The 21,652-nt window shown below is 49.9% G+C and overlaps 1 protein-coding gene across 14 annotated transcripts in view; it reads right to left on the reverse strand.

Annotated features, from left to right (window-relative positions):
- The window catches only part of LOC106972985 (sialic acid-binding Ig-like lectin 10), a 49,635-nt gene that overhangs the window by 4,761 nt on the left and 23,222 nt on the right, over positions 1–21,652 (reverse strand). For 3 of the 14 annotated variants that reach the window (XM_053210923.1, XM_027037052.2, XM_027037058.2), the window contains exons 1-10: positions 7,372–7,525; positions 6,911–7,291; positions 6,472–6,756; positions 6,145–6,192; positions 5,751–6,014; positions 4,363–4,410; positions 3,974–4,231; positions 3,604–3,888; positions 3,191–3,284; positions 2,948–3,095 (exon numbers count right to left, since the gene is read on the reverse strand). In XM_053210923.1, coding sequence (XP_053066898.1) covers positions 2,948–3,095; positions 3,191–3,284; positions 3,604–3,888; positions 3,974–4,231; positions 4,363–4,410; positions 5,751–6,014; positions 6,145–6,192; positions 6,472–6,756; positions 6,911–7,291; positions 7,372–7,408 — 1,848 coding nt within the window. In that variant the 5' untranslated portion in view covers positions 7,409–7,525. Of the gene's footprint in view, positions 1–92; positions 428–2,947; positions 3,096–3,190; positions 3,285–3,603; positions 3,889–3,973; positions 4,232–4,362; positions 4,411–5,750; positions 6,015–6,144; positions 6,193–6,471; positions 6,757–6,910; positions 7,292–7,371; positions 7,526–21,652 lie in introns of those variants that run through there. The other 11 variants (XR_003413377.2, XR_003413378.2, XM_027037053.2 and 8 more) reach the window with 9 other exon arrangements.

Genomic DNA, 21,652 nt, shown 5'->3' on the forward strand with positions numbered 1-21,652 from the left:
GGTCTGGAATGCTGGAATGGGAGGACCCATGCTTGGAGACCAAGAGGGTGAGAGAGACAGAGAGAGAGAGAGAGGATGCTCGTCTTCCTCACCCTCTCCATTCCGCCTACCCCGGATCCCAGCCCTGCAGCCCGGGAGACCGTCAGTGAAACTTGATGTCCTCGTACTCCGGGCCTGTGTCCTTGGACTCCCGGGTGTCCCAGGGTCTGAGGCCTGAGAAGGTGAGGGCAGCATAATGGAGATTCTCTTGGTTACTCTCTGATTCTGAGGCTTGCGTGGATGATCTGGGTCCTGGACAAGTGTGGGGAGCAGCATGTAGCTCCTTCTGGTTTTTCTTACATTCCTGGGAGGGAGCACCTGGAGGAGAGGCCTGGGAAGGACTGCTCGGCATGGCCTTCCGGTTCTGGTTCCGATTGCGATTGCGAGCCTGGGAGAGAAACAGCCAGGCTTCCTTCCCTCCTATTCTTCCTTCCCGCCTCCCCTCTTTCCTCCCTCCCTCCCCCTTCCTTCCCTCCCTCCTCTCCTTCCTCCCTCTCTCTTTCCCCTCCTTCCTCCCTTCCCTCCCTCCCCTCCTCTCCCTCTCTCCTTCCTTCCTTCCTTCCTTCCTTCCCTCCTTCCACAAATACTCGAGAGCTCACCATGCACCAGACACTAATTAAGAACTGGGATTGGGGCGCCTGGGTGGCTTAGTCAGTTAAGCGACCGACATCGGCTAAGGTCGTGATCTCGCGGTTGGTGAGTTCGAGCCCCGCCTCGGGCCCTGTGCTGACAGCTCAGAGCCTGGAGCCTGCTTCGGATTCTGGGTCTCCCTCTCTCTCTGACCCTCCCCTGCTGGCACTCTCTCTCTCTCAAAAATATATAAACATTAAAAAAATTAAAAAAAAAAAAAGAACTAGGATTACATCTTGGGGCAGGAACAAACAATAAACGACGTCTGTGGCTTAAGTCACCCCGGCTGCAGCCCTTTGCTATGGCAGCCAGAGCGAACACACACAGGCGGATCCGTGCAGCCCACAGCACAGTCAAGACAGAACTGTTCCTCCCCACAAAGCTCTCCCCACCTGCTGCTCCTCTCTAGTCCTCACTGCCCTCCCGTCCCTAACCCTGGCCACTACTAATCTGTCCTTGGTCTCTACAATCTGATCGTTTGCAGGGTGTTATAAACATGGAATCCTGCATATGTGACCATTGGAGATCGGCATTTTTTTTTTTTTGGTCTCTAAGGTTTTTTCAACCAGTAGCTTCTTTCAATCATTTGTTCCTTGTGATGGCTGAGTAGTATTCCACGGGGGTTAGTTGTCCCTATTTGGGGTTTTTTTTTTTTTAAGTTTATTTAAAGAGAGAAAGAAGGGGAGGGGCAGACAGAGGGAGAGAGAGAGAAGCCCAAGCAGGCTCTGCACCGTCAGCACAGGGCCTGATGCTGGGCTCAAACTCACCAAAGGTGAGATCATGATGAGCTGAAATCAGGACTCAGGCGCTTAACCGACTGAGCCACCCAGGGGCCTCCCTATTTGGGTTTTTAAAGGATACCATGCACACGGAAAGAGAGCTGGGGCGGCGAGAGCGGAAGCAGGGGGGCACACACAGGAAGTGGCAGAACCGGCAGAGGCGGTTTGGGTGTATTTGGAAGGGGTCTTGCTAATGGGTTGATCGTGGGGTGGTGGAGGACAGAGGAGCGAAAGACGGGCTTGGGCAGCCGGGCGGACGTGGTGCTGTTTGCCGAGCCGGGCCGCGTGGAGAGCATAAGCAGTGGAGTTAGTCCTAAACTCGACTCGGACGGGCTAAATCCGAGACGCCTGACAGACATGCCGCCCGGACCGTTGGATAGGAGTCTAAAGGTCAAGGGTGAGTTTGAGAGATGCAAGTTTTGGAGTCATCAGCATACAAATGTTCTCTCCTGGGGGTGCCTGGGGGGGGGGCCCGGTTGGTTTTGGCTCAGGTCATGATCTGATGTGGGTTCGAGCCCCGCACCAGGCTCTGTGCTGACAGCAGGGAGCCTGCTTGGGATTCTCTCTCTCTCTCTCTCTCTCTCTCTCTGCCCCCTCCCCTGCTTGTGCGCATGCGCACCTCCCCTCTAAATAAACTTAAAAAAACTAAAAATAAAAATAAATAAGTAAATAAACAAATAAATGTTCTCTCCTAAAACTATCCGGCATTTGTAGAACACTTACTAGGTGCCGGCTACTATTCTAAATGTTTACAGGTACCATGAGCATAGTGAGTACTTAGAATGACCCTACGTAATAGATACTACTAGTTCTCCCATTTTCTTTAAAAAAATTTTTTTTAATGTTTATTTTTGAGAGAGAGAGAGAGAGAGAGAGAGAGAGCAAGCAGGGGAGGGGCAGAGAGAGAGGGAGGCACAGAATCCGAAGTAGGCTCCAGGCTCTGAGCTGTCAGCACAGAGCCCGATGCAGGGCCCAAACTCGCAGACCATGAGATCATGACCTGAGCTGAGGTCAGACTCTTAAGGACTGAGCCACCCAGGCGCCCCCATTTCCCCCATTTTAAACTAAGGCACAGAGAAGTTAAGAGACTTGTCCAAGAACACACTGCGATAAAACCAAGATTGTACCCGGACGAGCTGACTTCAGAGCCGCGCTCTTAATCACTAAATACACGGACTTTCCATGATATTAAGAATGATCACATCATTAATTAGAATTAGTAACCTCATCGGGGTGATAAGAACGGGCGAGCCGCTACATTTTGAGCAAGTGCATGATGTGTTCTCATCCTCAAACCAGCTCTCGAAGGAAGCAGAGGAAGAAATGGAGGCTCAGAGAGAGCGAGTGATTTGGTCAAGATCTCACAGGACTCGAATCCAACACCCATACCTTTTCCACCTTGATGTCCCTTGGGGGAAAAGGGTTGGGACAGGGCAGGGGAGGGGCGAGGGCCGGGAGTCTGAGCAGGGAAAGTAGAGACAGCACACGGAGCCACTCACCAGGGGACCAGGATTGGGGACCACGTTGATGTAGTCCAGGATCGTGCTTCTCCGCGTGGCCTTGGGCTTCGGCGGAGCCCCTGCCTGGGCCGGAGTCCCTGCGTGGGCCGGAGTCCCTGCCTGGGCCTGTTTCTTCCTCAGAGTCTTCCTGCCCGGGGAACAAGCCCCGTGATTGTGCGCCCTGGCACCTCCCCGGTCCCCAGCCCCGGATCCCACACCCCATCGCGCAGGCTCCTAACTCACGTGACCAGGATGAGGCAGAGGAAAAGGAGCGTCGTGATGCCCATTCCCAGAAATATTCCGCTACCCAACGCCTTTGAGAGTAGTCCCTTCTTATCTGTGCAAGGAGACGGTCAGCCAGCTCTGAGCCTCCCCCGTTAACGTGGGGCCTCACGCCCACCTGCCACCGGGCTCTCAGGTTCCAGCTCCCATTCCAGGAGTTTTATCTGCAACCCCTTCTGTCCAAGTTTTGGAAACCCCTCTGCGCCCCGCACCCAGGCGACAGGCCTTCCAGTTTGGATTGCCCTCTGCGTTCCCAGCCGCAGGTGCCACGTGCACCTTCCCAGGTCCTGCTCCAACCACAGGACCTTGCCCCTGCCCCCACTCAGCCTCCACTCGTCGGGGGTGGGGGTGGGGCCTCCAGCTGGCCCGCAGACCTGGCAACAGCAGGACCGCGGCGCTCTGTTCCCCATGTGCATTCCGGGCCTCGCAGCTGAGTCTGAGACCAGAGCCCAGCGGTCCCCTGAGGCTCAGGGAGCTGTTGGCCCAGGGCCCCTCGGAGCTGGAGGTGACGGTCAAGGAAGCGTCGCTGTGGTTCCCCTCCAGCAGCCCCTCCCCCAGCCGCCAGCGCAGGGTGGGGGCCGGCCGGGCTCGGGCGGAGCAGGTGCAGCCCAGCGCCTCGCCCTCCCAGGAGCAGGAGGGGCCGAGCAGCCGCGGGGGGCCTGCAGGGGGGGGGAGGGGCAGGGTCAGCGGCGCCTCTGCTCCCCAGGCCCCGGGCGTCTCGCCCCCGGGGGTCCCCACACTCACAGACCACAGAGAGAAGCAGGGAGACGTGCTGGGAGCCCAGCGAGTTCTGAGCTCGGCAGGTGAGGACTCCTTCATGCTCCGTTTGTATCTGAGGCAGCTCCAGGATCCCGGGGTCTGCGGGCTGGGAGGGGCTCAGAGTCTGTCCCCGCAGGGCCCAGCTCAGCTGGGCTGGGGGGTTGCTGTGGGCGACACAGAGCAGACGCAAGCTTTGGCCCTCCAGGGCTGGGAGGGACGTGCCATTCCCAAGGTTTTCCAGGACTGCGGGAAGGAAGAGGCAAGCTCAGAGGCCCAGCTGAGGGCACAGGGACCCTTTTGCATGGCAGCATTCCAGACGCCGAGGCCCCCAGTGTGGCACCGAGAGGCCCCAGGTTCTCTGTCCCCCTTCATACCTGTCCTGTTTGCTTGTAGGGCCATCACTCTCAGGTTCTCTGGGGCATCTGAAACAGAGACAGGGTGCCGGCTCTAGAAGGGTGGGGAGGGGGGGTTCCCTCAGGGCAGAGAACGGTCCTTGGAGACAAAGAGGGCAGGGCTGCCGGCCGAGCATGGAATCACCTAGTGACTGATTCTCCACTGAGTGGCCCAAGGGAACAGACTGGTAAGAAGGGCTGGTCTCTATGCTTGTGATTTATAATAAAATATTTAAGGGCACGTGAGCGGCTCGGTCAGTTAAGTGTCTGCCTCTTGGTTTTGGCTCAGGTCGTGAGCTCACGGTTTGTGAGTTCAAGCCCCACATCGGGCTCTCCGCTGACAGCATGGAGCCTGCTTGGGATTCTCTGTCTCCTTCTGTCTCTGCCCTTCCCCTGCTCTCACACACACACACACACACACACACACGTACACACTCTCTCTCTCTCTCTCTCTCTCTCAAAATAAATAAACTTAAAAAAATTAAATAAATATACATATCTCTCCCCTTCCTGGCACAGAGTTCCTAAAACCCTCGGAATTTCCTAAAAGACAGGAGCGATAAAGGTGTCTTGATATTCATAACAAACCCCTTTCAAACCACAACTGGGTTGATGTAAATGAGGGGACCGTTGGAAAGCACCTGGGGGGGGGGGGGCGGTGGCTGGTGGCCAGAGAACCAACCTCGGTGACTGAAGCTTTGGGACTTTCCATCCCTGCCCTGACTTCCGGGGAAGGGAGAGCAATTGCAGGTGGGATCGGACGGCAGTGGCCAAAGCTTTGGTCAATCCTGCCTCCGTGTTGAAGCCTCCATAAAAACCCAAGAGAATGGGGTTTGAAGAGCCTCCCTACTGGTGAACACGGGGAGGTACACGGGCAACGGCCTTGCCCCCCACGCATCTCTTCTGTCTGCTGTTGTATCATTTTATAATAACCCCCCATCCAGTAAGTGCAGTGTTCCTCTGAGTTCTGTGCCCCATTTTATCAAATCGATTGAATTCAAGGTGGGGGGGGGGGTCATGGGAAACTCCGATCTACAGCCAGTTGGTCAACTTGGCTTGTGACTGGCCTCTGAGGTGGGGGCCCAAGGAGCGGGGGGGACCTTGCGGGACCGAGCCCTTCACCTGTGAGATCTGCCACCACCTCCAGGTAGACAGTGTTCAACCGGGTTGAGTTGCAGAACACCCAGCTGGCATCAGAGAATTGTTTGGTGGTGTGGTGGAAAACCCACGTTGGAGTTGGAATCAGAATTGTTAGCCCCCTCGGCCTGGGGTTCCAGGTCCCTTTCGAGCTCCGGGGCCCTGCCCCCCAGCCCCAGCCCCCCTCTTCCTTCTCCCTTTCTGGAAACCAGGCTCCTGATGGTCGCACTCACACTGCACGGAGAGGTTCAGGGTGCGGCTCTGGGAGCCACGCCCGTTCTCCGCTCGGCAGGTGTAGCAGCCTGAATCCCCAGGCATCACCCGGGTCAGCACCAGAGCCAGGGGGCCGGGGGTCCAGGGGTGAGACCAAGAAAGGATTCTGTCCTCCAGGGCCCAGCTCAGGGTGGCAGGGGACTGGCTCTCGGAAGCACAGACCAGCTGCAGGAACTGGCCTTTCTGGACTTCCAGATCCGGGCTGTCTCCCTGGGGCTCTGGGGCTGCAGAGACAGAAGCCGGGAGAGAGAGAGAGAAGCTGAAGGAGGAACAGAGTCTCCCTCGCCCTCTGTCTCCCTCGCCTCCACCCTCCGCAGAGGACCAGCCCCACCCTCCCAGGCCCTCAATACGTACCTGATGCCTTGGCTCTGGAAACGCTGATAACTAGGTCTTTGGGGACATCTGCAACAAGATTGAGACCTGGCTTGGGGGAGGACCGTGGGGCTCCTGGCAGTAAGAGGGAACCCCCTCGGGGGGGAAAAGAAAGCGTGATATCCTCCGGGAGGCGAGTGACAAACTGGTGTCAAAGATGCTTGTGGCTGGGGAGCAGATGGCGTCCCCAAGCCCCTCCCAGGGCCGAGGCAGCGTGATGCGACTCCCCACCGACCTGTCTGGATGCCCCGCCGGCCACATCCCGCCGTGCCCGTCTGCACACCCTGATGCCCTGGCCACCAGACTCACGGGTGACGTTAAGTCGAACGGTTGTCTCTGTGCTCACGCCCTTTCTGGAGAAGTCTACCCGGCACGTGAGGTGGGTGCCGTGGTCCTGGGGTCTCGGTGTGAGAGAAAGCACTGAGAAGTAGGAGGATTTGCGTCCGGGCCCTGGGGTGGTGACGGCGGCCCCCATCCAGGAGAAAGTAGGGGCTGGACATTCCTCAAAGGCCCAGTTAAACACACAGATGAGTGTCGCCCGGCGCCCTGCTTCCAGGGTCTCTGGGACGTAGACATCGGGCTTCTGTGTCAGGGCTGGGGCAAAGAGAGGGCACAATCCTAGCCCTGGGAGGGGGTGCTACAGGGGTGACCCCTGATCTGCTCCCCACAGTGTGTGTGTGGGGGGGGGTGGGGAACAGCAGGGAGGAGGAGAGTTTTCCGCCCAGTCCTGCTGGAGCCCAGTCCATACCTGTCACTTCCAGATAGAGCGGGCTTTCCACGAAATTATACCGCACGTAACTGCCTCTCTCCACCCGAAAGAAGTACTGTGCCGAGTCCTCCACCTGGGCGTCTCTGATCAGCAAGGAGCAGCTGTGGTTCCGGGGATCCCCAGTGAGCTGGAATCGGCCCCCGGAGCCACCTTGCACTTGATCCCGCTTGTTTGTGGCCACCGGTCTTCCCTTGTTCGTGTCTGTCCCGACCACGAACCAGGAGCCGAGGGCCGGGGTGTCCTCCGTCCAGCCTATCCGGGGGTAGGAGAGGGTGCAGGGCACGTGCACACACAGGCCCTCCTGCACCATCACCACGCTCTGCACTTGCAGGGAGAATCCTGGGGCCTGAGCCTGAGACCCTGAAGGAGACAGAGGGCTCAAGCTGCAAGCCCAGCCCGCGCCCCCACCCAGGCCCCTTCTGGCCCCGTGGCCCACTCACCGCCCCACAGCAGGGCCAACAGCAGTGACAGGGCCATCTCTGCACGAGGGTGCACTTGGACCTGCCCTCACACAGGCTCGTCCCCCGGACGCCTCCACTGAGGAAGGGGAACCGCCAGTTGCGAAAGCTGTACCCCGGGCCAGGTGACCGGTCCTGAGCCCCACCCCCACTCGCTCCCGCCCCCCCCCCGCCCCATCTTGTCACTCCAGCCCCACCTCACCCTCCGCTAGGACTCTGAATCTTTCCTGGGGGGGGGGCGGGGCAGGGCGGGGGGGAGGCTGCCTGGTGCTCGGGATGGCAGAGCTGGTCCTTCTGGGGGTCCCCTGGGGGGAGGAGGGAGTGGAAGGTGGGTGAGGCCATGGGGGCTGGGTGGGTGGAGGGTCGGGGCTCTCCCGCTGGGCCTTAGGTGGCTGAGGAAGCAGAAGTGAAAGTGTACAATGAGCCTTTCTTCAGACAGAGGGGCCCCTGGGGAAGGAGGGCAGTGGGGAACAGCAAGAGTGGATGCAGGAAGGGGGTTGTGGGGGGTGGGGGGCTGATGGGTCTTGCCAGTTAAAATTCAGAATCTCCAGTTAAAGTTGACTTTAGAGAGCAGGGGAGGGCCAGAGAGAGAGGGGGACAAAGGATCTGGAGCGGGCTCTGTGCTGACAGCAGAAAGCCCCATCAGGGGCTCCAACTCACGAACCGTGCCATCATGACCCTAGTTGAAGCCAGACACTTAACTGACTGGGCCACCCAGGTGCCCCAGTTAAAGTTGACTTTCAGTTAAACGATGAATGATTTTTTTTTTTTTTTAGAAGTATGTCCCGAATATCGCAACGGGACATTGTTATACTAAAATTATTCAGCGTTCATATCCGAAATGCAAATTTAACTGGGCGCCTTTGTGTTTTTATTTGCCAAATCTGGTACCCCTAGGCTGGTGTCAGTCCCACACCTTCCTCCTCACTGGGAGGGCTTGCTGATTTCCGCCCCCAGGTCCACCGGAAGCACCCATGCCAAGACCTCAGTCCACCTCTCAAGCTCCCCTTCTTCTTCTGCCCTAAGGTTGGATGCACCTGCTGGTAATACCTGTTGTGATGGGAGCATCTGCCCCCACAGTCAACCTCCGTGCCTGGGACCTTGTGTGTGCAGGTGCCACGCGGCCTCCTGAGGACACAGGCAAATCAGTCACGGTGTCTGACCTGAAGGGGACCCAGTTTGGTAAATGAAGCTTCTGAGAAATGAAAAAGCACTGAAGTGCTCATAACTGCTCCCCCTCGCTGCCACCCCCCAGCCGATGCTGGGACAGATGTTCATGACAAAGGCGTGGTCACTTCTTCCTGGGAAACCGGAAGAGGCCTCCTGGAGGAGGTGACCTGTGGCCACCTCTGTCCTTGCTCTCGTGTCACGTGCTTGGGCTGCCGTAACAAAGCACCACAGACAGAACAGCTCAAATGACAGAAAACATCTTGCCCGCAGTTCGGAGGCTGGAGTCCAAGATGAAGGTGTCAGTAAGGCTGGAAGAACAGGTTGGTTGCTTCCCAGGCCTCTCTCCCTGGGGTGTAGACATCATCTTCCCACTGAGCTCTCACGTAGCCATCTCTCTTTGTGTACCTGTGTCCTGATCTCTTCGTAGAAGGACACCAGTCCTGGGGCGCCTGGGTGGCTCAGTCGGCCAACTCTTGATCTCAGCTCAGGTCATGATTTCACAGTTTGTGAGATCGAGCCCCAAGTCAGGCTCTGGGCTGGCAGCACGGAGCCTGCTTGGGATGCTTTCTCTCTCCCTCTCTCTCTGCCTCCTCTCTGCTTGCACTCTCTCTCAAAATAGATAAACATAAAAAAAAAAAAAAGAAGGACACCAGCCTACTGGATTTGAGCTTGCTCTATGGCCTTGCTTTAACTGAATTACCCATTTAAAGGCCCTATCTCCACATACAGTCACATTCGCAGGTACTGGGGTTAAGGCTTCAACATATGAACGGGGCAAAGGGGGCACAACCCAGCCCCTAATACCCACCTCCTTCTGCACTCTGATCCGGGTCCCCACTGCCCAACCTGGGCTCTATCGGGGGAGAGCCAGGGTCCCTTTTCCCAGGGGAGGCTCTTGTCTAGAGATATCACAGCATGGAGCTCACAGAGGAGGGGCCTCCCAGAGAGGAGGGAGGCCTGGGTCTTGACATGGGCTTGCCCTGATTGTGTGCAGAAAATTCTTTGATTTTCAGATTGTACTTAGTTGTGGAAGATGATAACACGGAGGAGGGGGGAGATTTGAGTCCACGGGATGTCCCTGTACGTTTCTTTGCAACTCCTGTGAGTCTAAAGTTTCTTCAAAATGAGATTAAAAGCCTGGGTGGCTCAGCCAGTTGAGTGTCTGACTCTTTTTTAAAAAATTATTATTATTTTAATGTTTTTGTTTATTTTTGAGACAGCGAGAAAGCATGAGCTGGGGGAATGGGTGCAGAGAGAGAGGGAGACAGGAACCAAAGCGGGCTCCATGCTGACCGTAGAGAGCCTGATGCGGGCTCAAACTCACGAGTGGTGAGATCATGACCTGGGCCGAAGTCAGATGCTTAGCCGACTAAGCCACCCAGGTGCCCCTTTTTTAAATTATTTTTGAGAGAAAGAGACACAGAGAGCATGAGCAGAGAGAGAGGGAGACACAAAATTGGAAGCAGACTCCAGACTCTGAGCTGTCAGCACAGAGCCTGATGCTGGGCTCAAACCCACGAACCATGAGATCATGACCTGAGCTAAAGTCAGACACTTAAATGACTGAGCCACCCAGGCACCCAGGTCTGACTCTTGATTTCAGCTCAGGTCATGATCTCACGATCACGGGATTGAGCTCTGTGTTGGGCTCCATGCTGAGCATGGAAACTGCCTGGGATTCTCTCTCTCTCTCCTTCCTTCTGTTCCTCTCCCCAGCTCACTCTCTTTATCTCTCTCTTTCAAAAATAAAAATAAAAAGCAAGCCAAAATAGATAACCACAAAACACAACAACAATAAACGAGCTGATGACTGTAAATTGTATCTCAGCCCTGACCCTTCCCTGTCTATTAGACACCTACTCAGGAATCTGCAGTGTGCATTTGAAGCTTAACATGCATCATGCAGCACTATTTCTCACCACAAGCCTGCTTTTCATCTCTCTAAATATTATGCGGCACCAAGCCCTGCCCACACATGAGCATTGGCCTGACGGCTTCCTTTACTTTCTTTACTCCCATGTACAATTACCCACAAGACCCATCAGCTCAACTTCTTAGGTATTAAAAAAATCCCATCCACTTATCCCCACCCCACTACCATTCATTACTCTCATCCAAGATGTCTCAATCTTAGCACCATTGACACTTTTTTTTTTTTTTTTCAATTTGGGGCAGTTGCCTGGGTGGCTCAGTTGGCTAAGCATCTGACACTTCATTTGGGCTCAGGTCATGATTTCACAATTTGTGGGATGAGCCCTGTGTTGGACTCCACACTGACAGCACGGGAGCCTGCTTAGGATCCTCTCTCTCCCTCTGTCTCTGCCCCTCCCTTGCTTATCTCTCTCTCTCGCTCTCTCAAAAATTAAAAAAAATTTTTTTTAGAGAGAGAGTGAGCACAGGGGAAAGGCAAAGGGAAACAGAGAGAGAGAATTTCAAGCAGCCCCCACTTGGAGCTCAATCTCATGACTATGAGATCATGACCTGAGCCGAAATCAAGAGTTGGTTGCTCAACAGACTGAGCCACCCAGGCTGACCAGCACTACTGACATTTTGAGTCAAATAGTTCCTGAGGGGTGGGGTCCCTGGCAGGATGTTCATCAGTAGCCCTGGCCTCCAGCCTTCAGATGCCAGTAGCACCCCGTCCACCCTAGCTGTGACAACTAAAAACACCCCAGACATTGCCACCTGTCCCCTGGATGGCAGAATCACCCTCAATGGAGAGTCACTTCCTGGGTCCAAGCCATCACCCTCGCTCATCTGTAGGACAGCAGTGACTGATTGATTATTCCTGCTTCTAGTTTGCTCTCTCCATGGTGCCTTGTCAACACAGCAGCCAGAGTTACTTTTCAATTAGGGACACCTGGGTGACTCAGTCAGTTACCCATCTGACTTCAACTCAGGTCATGATCTCGTGGTTCGTGAGTTCGAGCCCCGAGTTAAGCTCTGTGCTGACAGCTCAGAGCCTGGAGGCTGCTTCCAATTCTGTGTCTCCCTCTCTCTCTCTCTGCCCCTCCCCTGCTCCCATGCTCTCTCTTTCTCTTTCCCAGAAATAAATAAACATTAAAAAATGTTTTCAAATATAAATCAGACCGAGTCCCTCTCTTACTTAAAAGTTGCAGTGGTGTCCTGTTATATTTAGGAGAAAATCCAAACTGCTCACCCTATCTCCCGATGACCTCCCCAAACTCACTCTGAACCCTCTTTTGCTTTGCTTTTGCATTCCACCAGTGATCCCAGCTCTGTTTCTCACATTTACTAAGTTTGTTCCCACTTGGGGGGCAGTGATGTGTGACACTTGGGGTTGTCACTTCCAGGAATGCTCTTCCCATGGCTGCCCCTCCCACTGTTCTCAGTTCAGAGTTGTCCCCAACATTTCCCCACCCCCACACCCTTCTGAATTTCCTGTGGCTTCTTGGGCCCCCCTCAGAATTCTCCACCCTTCCTCAGTGTGACCAGATCACCTCTGCCCATCCCCTAGCCTTGGCCAGACAAGGGTCAAGCAGCTAGCTGGGCCACGAGAATCTTTTTTGGGCCAAAGAATGTTCAGATTTTTTCTGAAAGTATTCCTTTATTTAAAAAAAAATGTTTGGGGCGCCTGGGTGGTGCAGTCGGTTGAGCGTCCGACTTCAGCCAGGTCATGATCTCGCGGTCCGGGAGTTCGAGCCCCGCGTCAGGCTCTGGGCTGACAGCTCAGAGCCTGGAGCCTGCTTCAGATTCTGTGTCTCCCTCTCTCTGACCCTCCCCCATTCATGCTCTGTCTCTGTCTCAGAAATAAATAAACATTAAAAAAATTAAAAAAAATAAATTAAAAAAAATGTTTATTTATTTTAGGAGCACCTGGGTGGCTCCTTCTGTTGAGCGTCTGACTTCAGCTGAGGTCACGATCTCCCAGTTTGTGAGTTTGAGCCTGGCACCAAGCTCTGTGCTGACAGCTTGGAGCTTGGACCCTGCGTCGGATTCTGGGTCTCCCTCCTTCTCTCTCTGCCCCATCCCTTCTTGTACTCTGTCTCTCTCTCGCTCTCAAAAATAAATAAACGTTAAAAAAAGAAAATGTTTATTTTTGGGAGAAGGAGAGCTGGTGAGGGGCAGAGAGGGAGGGAGAGAGAGAATCCCAAGCAGGCTCCGGGCTGTCAGCACAGAGCCTCACCTAGGTCTTGAACTCATCTTGACCACAGCAGAAATCAACTGACTGAGCCCCCAAGGCACCCCTGAACGGATTCCTTTAGAACAAACACCCAGCCCTGCAAGCCTCCCCTCTCGTTTCATTAATAGATGTTGAGCATGGGCTCAGGCTCCCTCCGCCCCTGAACTCACAATGGGGTCAAAGGTAGATAGGTGGATGGGTGGGGGTGGGGGGTAGGTAAAGGGGCGGGAGAGGTTGGGGAGGGGAGAGAGAGAGAGAGTTCAGGATTCTGCCCCAGGAGGGTGCAGGGATGTGGACCTGAGGACCAGAGCCATGCGGGGCGGGGTCCAGTGCAGGATGAAGAATCCGGGTCTGGCTGTAGTGGAGGCCCTGAGGGTGGTGAGGAGCCTTTATCTGGGGAAGGGGGCATCTTAGACAAACCCGCCCCCCAACACGCACACACACCAGCCTCTTCCTGCCGCTTGTCCCGCACGCGACCTGTCCCAGGGGCTTCAGTTGCCTCTACTGCAGCTCCTCACGTAGCCCCCAGGAGGCGCTCCGTCCCCGCAGCTCCGACCGACCCCTCTGGAGCCCCAGGCACCAGGGTCTGTGCGGTCTTGGTCCTGGAGAACTCGGGGAATATTTCTCCGCTGCCGCACACACTTGCAAACGGGGCTCTTCCCAAAAGGCTGCATTCGTTCTCACTGCGCCTAGAAATTATGACTGCTCCTTTCACTGCACCTCAATAAACACAGTCTCTGCCAGGGAGAGCCTACTAAAGCAGTCACGGGAACCACTCTTCTTCCTTCCCCTGCCACAAAATAATTTTATTTTTTTTTTATTTAATGTTTATTTATTTTTGAGAGAGAAAGGGAGAGTGGGGGAGGGGCGGAGAGAGAGGGAGAGAGAGAGAGAGAGAGAGAGGAAGAAAGCTTCCTGCCTGTCAGCCCAAAGCCCAACATGGGGCTCAAACCCATGAACCATGAGATCACAACTTGAGCTGAAGCCAGACATTCAGCTGACTGAGCCACACAGGTGCCCCTAACCCCCCCTCCAATTTTTTTTAAGTTTATTTTTATTTATTTTGAGAGGGAAAAATAGAGAGCAAGTGGAGGAGGGGCAGAGGCAGAGGCAGGGAGAGAGAATCCCAACCAGGCTCTACATTGTCAACGCAGAGCCCAACTCAGGGCTCGAACTCACGAGCCGAACTCACCTGAGCCAAAGTCAGGAGTCAGAGGCCCAACCAACTGAGCGGCCCAGGGGCCCCTACCCTCCCCCAAATTTAAAACACTTCAGTACTGCCCCTGCTCACACAGTGTTCTCAAATGGAGTCCCACCCGGGCACACTCACCATGTGATGGCCGCATAAGAAAACACATTCCTGTGGTGTCTTCATCCGTCCAGCCGCTATAACAGAATTACCACAGACCGGGTGGTTTAAGGAAGGAACACTCACTTCTCTTAGTCCTGGAGGCTGGAAATCCAAGATCTAGGCGCTGGCAGATCCCATGTCTGGTGAGAGCCCACTTTCTAGTTCACAGATGACCATTTTCTAAAATGCCATGCCCTCATGTGGTGGAAAGGGCAAGGGAGTCTCTGGGGCCTCTTTTACACAAGGGCACTAATCCCATTCATGAGGGCGCCACCCTCATGACCTAATCACATCCTAAAGGTACCACCTCTTACTATCATCACATTGGTGGGTAGGTTTGAACATACAGGTTTTGGGGGGACCCAGTCTATAGCATGTGGTCTTACTCAGGTCCCACTGTCTAGGTTGGGGTCGTGTAATATCACACACAGGCAGCCTCAGCTGGGCCTTCCCTTTTCTCTTCAAGTCAAGATGGCATATTAAAAAGCAAGATGCTGAGAGAAATACTGATCTAGGATACATTTGGATTCGCTAATTTCTAGTAAAGGGAAAATGCTGCAGGTTCAGTATTTTATTACTAGATGTGATTGCTACTCACTGGTGTGTGTTTTGACACTCAGTGTGAAGTATCCATTTTCCAAAGTGAAATGCCAGCTCTTTACGTGAAGAACCAAGACTATCGGTGATGTGATCCCCATTTACTTCTCAACTTCCTATCTTTTTACTCTATTATCTTCATTTTTTCCCCTTTGATAAAGAGTAAAGCAGACCGTGCTGGCATTCACAGCCAGGCCCCGGTGTTCTCCTATTAAATATAAATGATCATCAGTAAAACTAAAAAACAACCGACAGAAGATATTTGCAAACGACATATCAGATAAAGGGTTAGTATTTAAAATCTATAAAGAACTTATCAAACTCGACACCCAAAAAACAAATAATCCAGTGAAGCAATGGGCAAAAGACATGAATAGACACTTCTCCAAGGAAGACATCCTGATGGCCAACCGACACATGAAACAATGCTCAACATCACTCATCATCAGGGAAATACAAGTTAAAACCACAATGAGATACCACCTCACATCAGTCAGAATGGCTAACATTAACAACTCAGGCAACAACAGATGTTGGCGAGGATGCGGAGAAAGAGGAACCCTTTTGCACTGCTGGTGGGAATGCAAACTGGTGCAGCCACTCTGGAAAACAGTATGGAGGTTACTCAAAAGACTAAAAATAGAACTACCCTAGACCCAGCAATTGCAGTACTAGGTGTTTATCCAAAGGATACTGGTATGCTGTTTCGAAGGGACACATGCACCCCCATGTTTATAGCAGCACTATCAACAATAGCCAAAGTATGGAAAGAGCCCAAAAGCCCATCAATGGATGAATGGATAAAGAGGATGTGGTATATACATACAATGAAGTATTACTCAGCAATCAAAAAGAATGAAATCTTGCCATTTGCAACTACGTGGATGGAACTGGAGGGTATTATGCTAAGCAAAATTAGTGAAAGACATATCATATGACTTCACTCATATGAGGAATTTAAGACACAGAACAGATGAACACAAGGGAAAGGAAGCAAAAATAATATAAAAACAGGGAGGGGGACAAAACACAAGAGACTCTTAATTATGGAGAACAAACAGAGGGTCACTGGAGGGGTTGTGGGAGAAGGGGATGGGCTAAATAGGTAAGGGGCATTAAGGAATCTACTCCTGAAATCATTGTTGCACTGTATGCTAACTAATTTGGATATAAATTTAAAAACATAATAAAATAAAATAATAAAATAAAATAAAATAAAATAAATATAAATGATCATGGGACACTTGGGTGGCTCAGTCGGTTAAGCATCCGACCTTGGCTCAGGTCATGATCTCGAGGTTCACGAGTTCAAGCCACACATCGGGCTCTGTGCTGACAGCTCAGAGCCTGGAGCCTGCTTCAGATTCTATGTCTCCCTCTCTCTCTGCCCCTCCCCACTCGTGCTCTGTCTCTTTCTCTCTCTCTCAAAATAAAAAACCTAAAAAAAATTTTTTTTTCATGATCTCACAGGATATCACACCAGACGAGTCCACTCTGTGACTGAGATGGAACAAGCTAAGGATGAGAATTCTCCATTGTCCTGTCTTAACACAGACATAAACAAGAACACTGTCTAAGCTACAAAATGACCACACAGCAGCCCCACCCCCACCCCGCCCCTAATCCAGAGTAACATGAATGACTGCGCGAATATTTACCAAATGTGGCTTTAGCCTTTGCTATGGACTGAATGCTGTATCTTCCCCCCAACATTCAAGTGCTGAGGCCCGAATCCCCGGTGCCGTGGTATTTGGAGGTGCGGCCTTTGGGAGGTGATTAGGTTAGGAGGGTAGAGTTTCCTGAATGAGATTTGTGTGCCCTTATAAAAGAGACCCTAGACGGCACCCTTACCCCTCACGCCACATGAGGACAAGTGAAAAGCCCTCCGTGAACCAGGACGTGTGTTCTCACAAGACACCGGATATGTTGGTGTCTTGGTCTTGAATTTCTCAGCCTTCCGAACTGTGAGAAATAAATTTCTGTTGTCCATAAGCTACCAAGTGTGTGGTGCTTTGTTATAGTGGCCCGAACAGACTAAAACAGATACCCCTGGGAGCTCAGAGACATCACTTGGTGAGCTGGCATTTATTCATGTAACTAAAACCCTTGTCAAGCTATTAAACATTTCTGTCATTCTAGAAAATACTATCCATCATGCTCTTCCCTACCAGTACCAGTATTCAGAGTTAGAGCCTCTGCCCTGTGGATAGGGGGCAGCTCGAAGAAGAGAGCCTCTAACTTCTCAGCTGTGTTCACCTGGAATTTAGGGTCTTCAACACGTAGCTGGCAGGGGATGAGAAGTGGGGTAGCCACCTGCCCTTTCATAGGAGGGTGCCGTGGCCCTCAACTTCAGACTTGGAGGAGAGGGCGCCTGTATTCTTGCTTCATCCCACTGGAATGGAGTTTCTATCATCCTGAACCAGAATAGGAATGAGAGTGGAATCAGCAACATTATTCTTAAAAGCCAAAACTGGGAATGATTGAAATGTCCCTCGGCTGGTGAATGCATAAATGAAATGTGGTGTATATTCATAGAATGTAATAACATTGAGAATAAAATGCCACTAACTAATGGCATGTGCTCTAACATGTTTGGACCTCAAAAACCTAATGTCTGGTGAAAGATATCAGGCACAACAGACTTTATATTATGTGATTCGATGTATATGAAATATTCATAAAATAGTTCATTAGAGACTGAAAGCAGATCAATGAGTTCCTGGAGCTGTGAAAGGACTGGTATTGATTACAAATGGGCACAAGGGTCCTCTTTAGGCTAATAAAAATGTGTGACAATGACTACACAACTCTATAAATTTACTAAAAAAGCCATTGAACTGTACACTTACAATGAATTAATTTTGTGTTATATAAGTTGTATCTTAATAAAACAGTTATTAAAACTTCAAGGGGGTGGGGGAGCACCTGGCTGGCTCAGTCAGTAGATTATGTAACTCTTAATCTTGGGGTTGAGAGTTGGGTGTAGAGATTACTTACAAAAATTAAAATCTTTAAAATAAATAAATAAAAAACATAAAAGACCTAGGAATAAACCTAACCAAAGAGGTGAAAAGTCTACACACTGAAAACTATAGAAAGCTTATGAGAGAAATTGAAGAAGACACACCAAAAAATGGAAAAATATTCCAAGCTCTTGGATTGGAAGAACAAATATTGTTAAACTGTCAATACTACCCAAAGCAATCTACATATTCAATGCAATCCCTATCAAAATAACACCAGCATTCTTCACAGAGCTAGAACAAACACTCCTAAAATTTGTATGGAACCAGAAAAGACCCCAAATAGCCAAAGCAATCCCGAAAAAGAAAACCAAAGCTGGAGGCATCACAATCCTGGATGTCAAGCTGTATTACAAAGCTATAAGTATCAAGACAGTATGGTACTGGCACAAAAACAGACACTCAGATCAATGGAATAGAATAGAGAACCCAGAAATGGACCCACAAACGTATGGCCAACTAATCTTTGACAAAGCAGGAAAGAATACCCAATGGAATAAAGACAGTCTCTTCAGCAAGTGGTGCTGGGAAAACTGGACAGCGGCATGCAGAAGAATGAACCTGGACCACTTTCTTACACCAGACACAAAAAGAAACTCAAAATGGATGAAAGACCTAAACAGAAGACAGGAAGCCTTCAAAATCCTAGAGGAGAAAGCTGGCAAAAACCTGTTTGATCTTGGCCGCAGCAACTTCTTACTCAACACATCTCCAGAGGCAAGGGGAACAAAAGCAAAAATGAACTATTGGGACCTCATCAAAACAAAAAGGTTCCACACAGAGAAGGAAACAGTCAGTAAAACTAAAAGGCAACCAACGGAATGGGAGAAGATATTTGCAAGTGACATATCAGATAAAGGGTTAGTATCCAAAATCTATAAAGAACTTATCAAACTCGACATCCAAAAGACAAATAATCCAGTGAAGCAATGGGCAAAAAGACATGAATAGACACTTCTCCAAAGACGTCCAGATGGCCAACCGACACATGAAAAAATGCTCCACATCACTCATCATCAGGGAAATACAAGTTAAAACCACAATGAGATACCCCCTCACATCAGTCAGAATGGCTAACATTAACAACTCAGGCAACAACAGATGTTGGCGAGGATGTGGAGAAAGAGGAACCCTTTTGCACTGCTGGTGGGAATGCAAACCGGTGCAGCCACTCTGGAAAACAGTATGGAGGTTACTCAAAAAATTAAAAATATAGAACTATCCTATGACCCAGCAATTGAACTAGTAGTTATCTATCCAAAGGATACAGGTGTAGTGTTTGAAAGAGACACACGCACCCCAATGTTAATAGCAGCACTATCAACAATAGCCAAAGTATGGAAAGAACCCAAGTGTCCATCAATGGATGGATGGATAAAGAGGATGTGGTATACACATACAATGGAGTATTACTCGACAATCAAAAAGAATGAAATCTTGCCATTTGCAACTACGTGGATGAAACTAGGGGTATTATGTTAAGCAAAATTAGTCAGAAAAAGACAAATATCATATGACTTCACTCATATGAGGAATTTAAGACACAGAACAGACGATCACAGGGAAAGGAAGCAAAAATAATATAAAAACAGGGAGGGGGACAAAACATAAGAGACTCTTAATTATGAAGAACAAACAGAGGTTTACTGGAGAGGTTGTGGGAGGGAGGATGGCTAAATGTATAAGGGGCATTAAGGAAGACACTTGTTGGGATGAGCACTGGATGTTATACATAGGGGATGAATCACTGGAATCTACTCCTGAAATCATTGTTGCACTATATGCTAACTAACTTGGATGTAAATTTAAAAATTGATTGATTAATTAATTTAAAAAAGAAATAAAGATATTTTTAAAATTAAATAAATAAACAAACAAACAGTCTGCTGGAGACTTCTGCTTCTGAGCATGAGAGAGTCATAGGGTCCAGAATTATCCTCCTGTAAACAACTAGAATATCAAACAAAATACAAGAAACTTCTCTTTTCATACATGGAAGAATGGTGATCCTTGAGAGAAGGACAAAAATGAGGTGAACCACATAATCACTGAGGTTTTCTGTGAGGAGTTTGTTTGTAGATAGCAGAGTAAGAAAAAGGGTAAGGGCACCATAAAAGGGACTGAAATTTCACTGAGTTGAGCAGCCAGACTTTGAAGGTTAGGAAGCTGATGTGGCTAAAATATGTAGGTCAGAGTTTCAGACGGGGGTATTGTGGAGAAAGGGTTCAGAGTCTCCATGAAAGGTCCTGGAGTCGTTGGATCTGCACAAGCATAGGGTGAAACCCCATGAACCCAAATGAGAACAATTTCTAAGGAGAGAGCAATTACCAGAGAGTTATTAGTTGGAAGATTCCCAGAGCTCACAAAGGGCTTGGACATGTGTATATTCCCTCCAACCAGAGTAAAGATACCTTCTTGAATCTATGGAGTATTCAGTGAAAGCTCCAACAGGGTGATGGCATTCAAGTGAAAGAAAATTAGCCCAACACTAGACCTATCTTAGGAGGGGCTAAAATTAAAAAGTCTTAAAAATATTGGCCCAACATGCTAGTAACCTAACTGCCTTTAAAAAAAAAAAAAAGACCAATGTTTTTAAAGAAATACAACAAAAGCATGCAGTCAGCCACATAAAACTGACAGTGTCCAGCACTCAGTGAAAACTTACCAGACATACAAAGAATTATGAACACGTGACACTCAACAGAAAAATTCATCCAATGGGATCAGGGTCAGACATGACACAGGAGGCAGATCCAGGAGACAAAGACATTAAAAAACTTATTATAAGTATGTGCCATATATACTCAAGGATGTAAAGGAAAACATCACCATTATATGGAGGAGTGTAAGATTAAAAAGAAAGGAAATGTAACTTAAAAAAATTTTTTTAAGTTCATTTACTTATTTTGAGAGAGTGAGAGAGAACAAATGGGGAGGGGCAGACTGAAGGAGAGACAGAATCCCAAGCAGGGTCTGCACCATGAGTGCAGAGCCCAAATGCAGGGCTTGAATTCACGAACCGTGAGATCAAGACCTGAGCTGAGATCAAGAGTCAGACGCCTAACCGACTGAGTCACCCAGGCGAGGCGCCCCAAAGGAAATGCAACTTTTAAAGAAGAAAATAAAAATTGAAATAAATATTGGCTTCAATTTTTACAAGTTTGATCAGTGTTATAAATCCACGGATCCAAGGTACTCAACAAATTCCAAACAGGATAATATTTTCTCTCTCTTTGTTTTCCCCTCTACCACTCCCCCCATCTTCCTGTCTCTTCCTTCACACACACACACACACACACACACACCCGAAGGCATATATTAACCAAATGATTTAAACCCAGGGAAAAAGAGAAAATATTAAAACCAGCCCTAGAAAAAGACAAACTACAAACAAAGAAAGATAAGAATTACAGAATTCTCACCAGAAACTATGAAAACCAAAAGAATTTGAAGAACTGAAAGGGAAGACAATGTTATCCTAAAATTCTTTACCCAATAAAAAATATCTTTCCAAGCTAATGTAAACAGAAGCTTTTAGACAAAAAAGAGCTGAGAGAATTCATCACCAGCCTACCTATGCCACAAGAAATATAAGAAAATATTTCAGGCACAAGGAAAGTGATGCTGTAGAGAAATCTTAATGTATACAAAGAAATTAAGAGCAATCGAGTGGTTAATATGTGGATAAACATGAAATGGTTTCTTTTTCTAATGAAAGAGATCTCTTTATAACAACTCAGGAAACAACAGATGTTGGCGAGGATGTGGAGAAAGAAGAACCCTCCTGCACTGCTGTGGAGAATGCAAACTGGTGCAGCTGCTCTGGAAAACAGTATGGAGGTTTCTCAAAAAATTAAAAATATAGAACTACCCTATGACCCAGCAATTGCACTACTAGGTATTTATCCAAAGGATACAGGTGTGCTGTTTCGAAGGGGCATGTACACCCCAATGTTAATAGCAGCACTATCAACAATA

Source organism: Acinonyx jubatus, chromosome E2 (assembly GCF_027475565.1).
Source record: "Acinonyx jubatus isolate Ajub_Pintada_27869175 chromosome E2, VMU_Ajub_asm_v1.0, whole genome shotgun sequence".
Lineage (NCBI taxonomy): Eukaryota > Metazoa > Chordata > Mammalia > Carnivora > Felidae > Acinonyx > Acinonyx jubatus.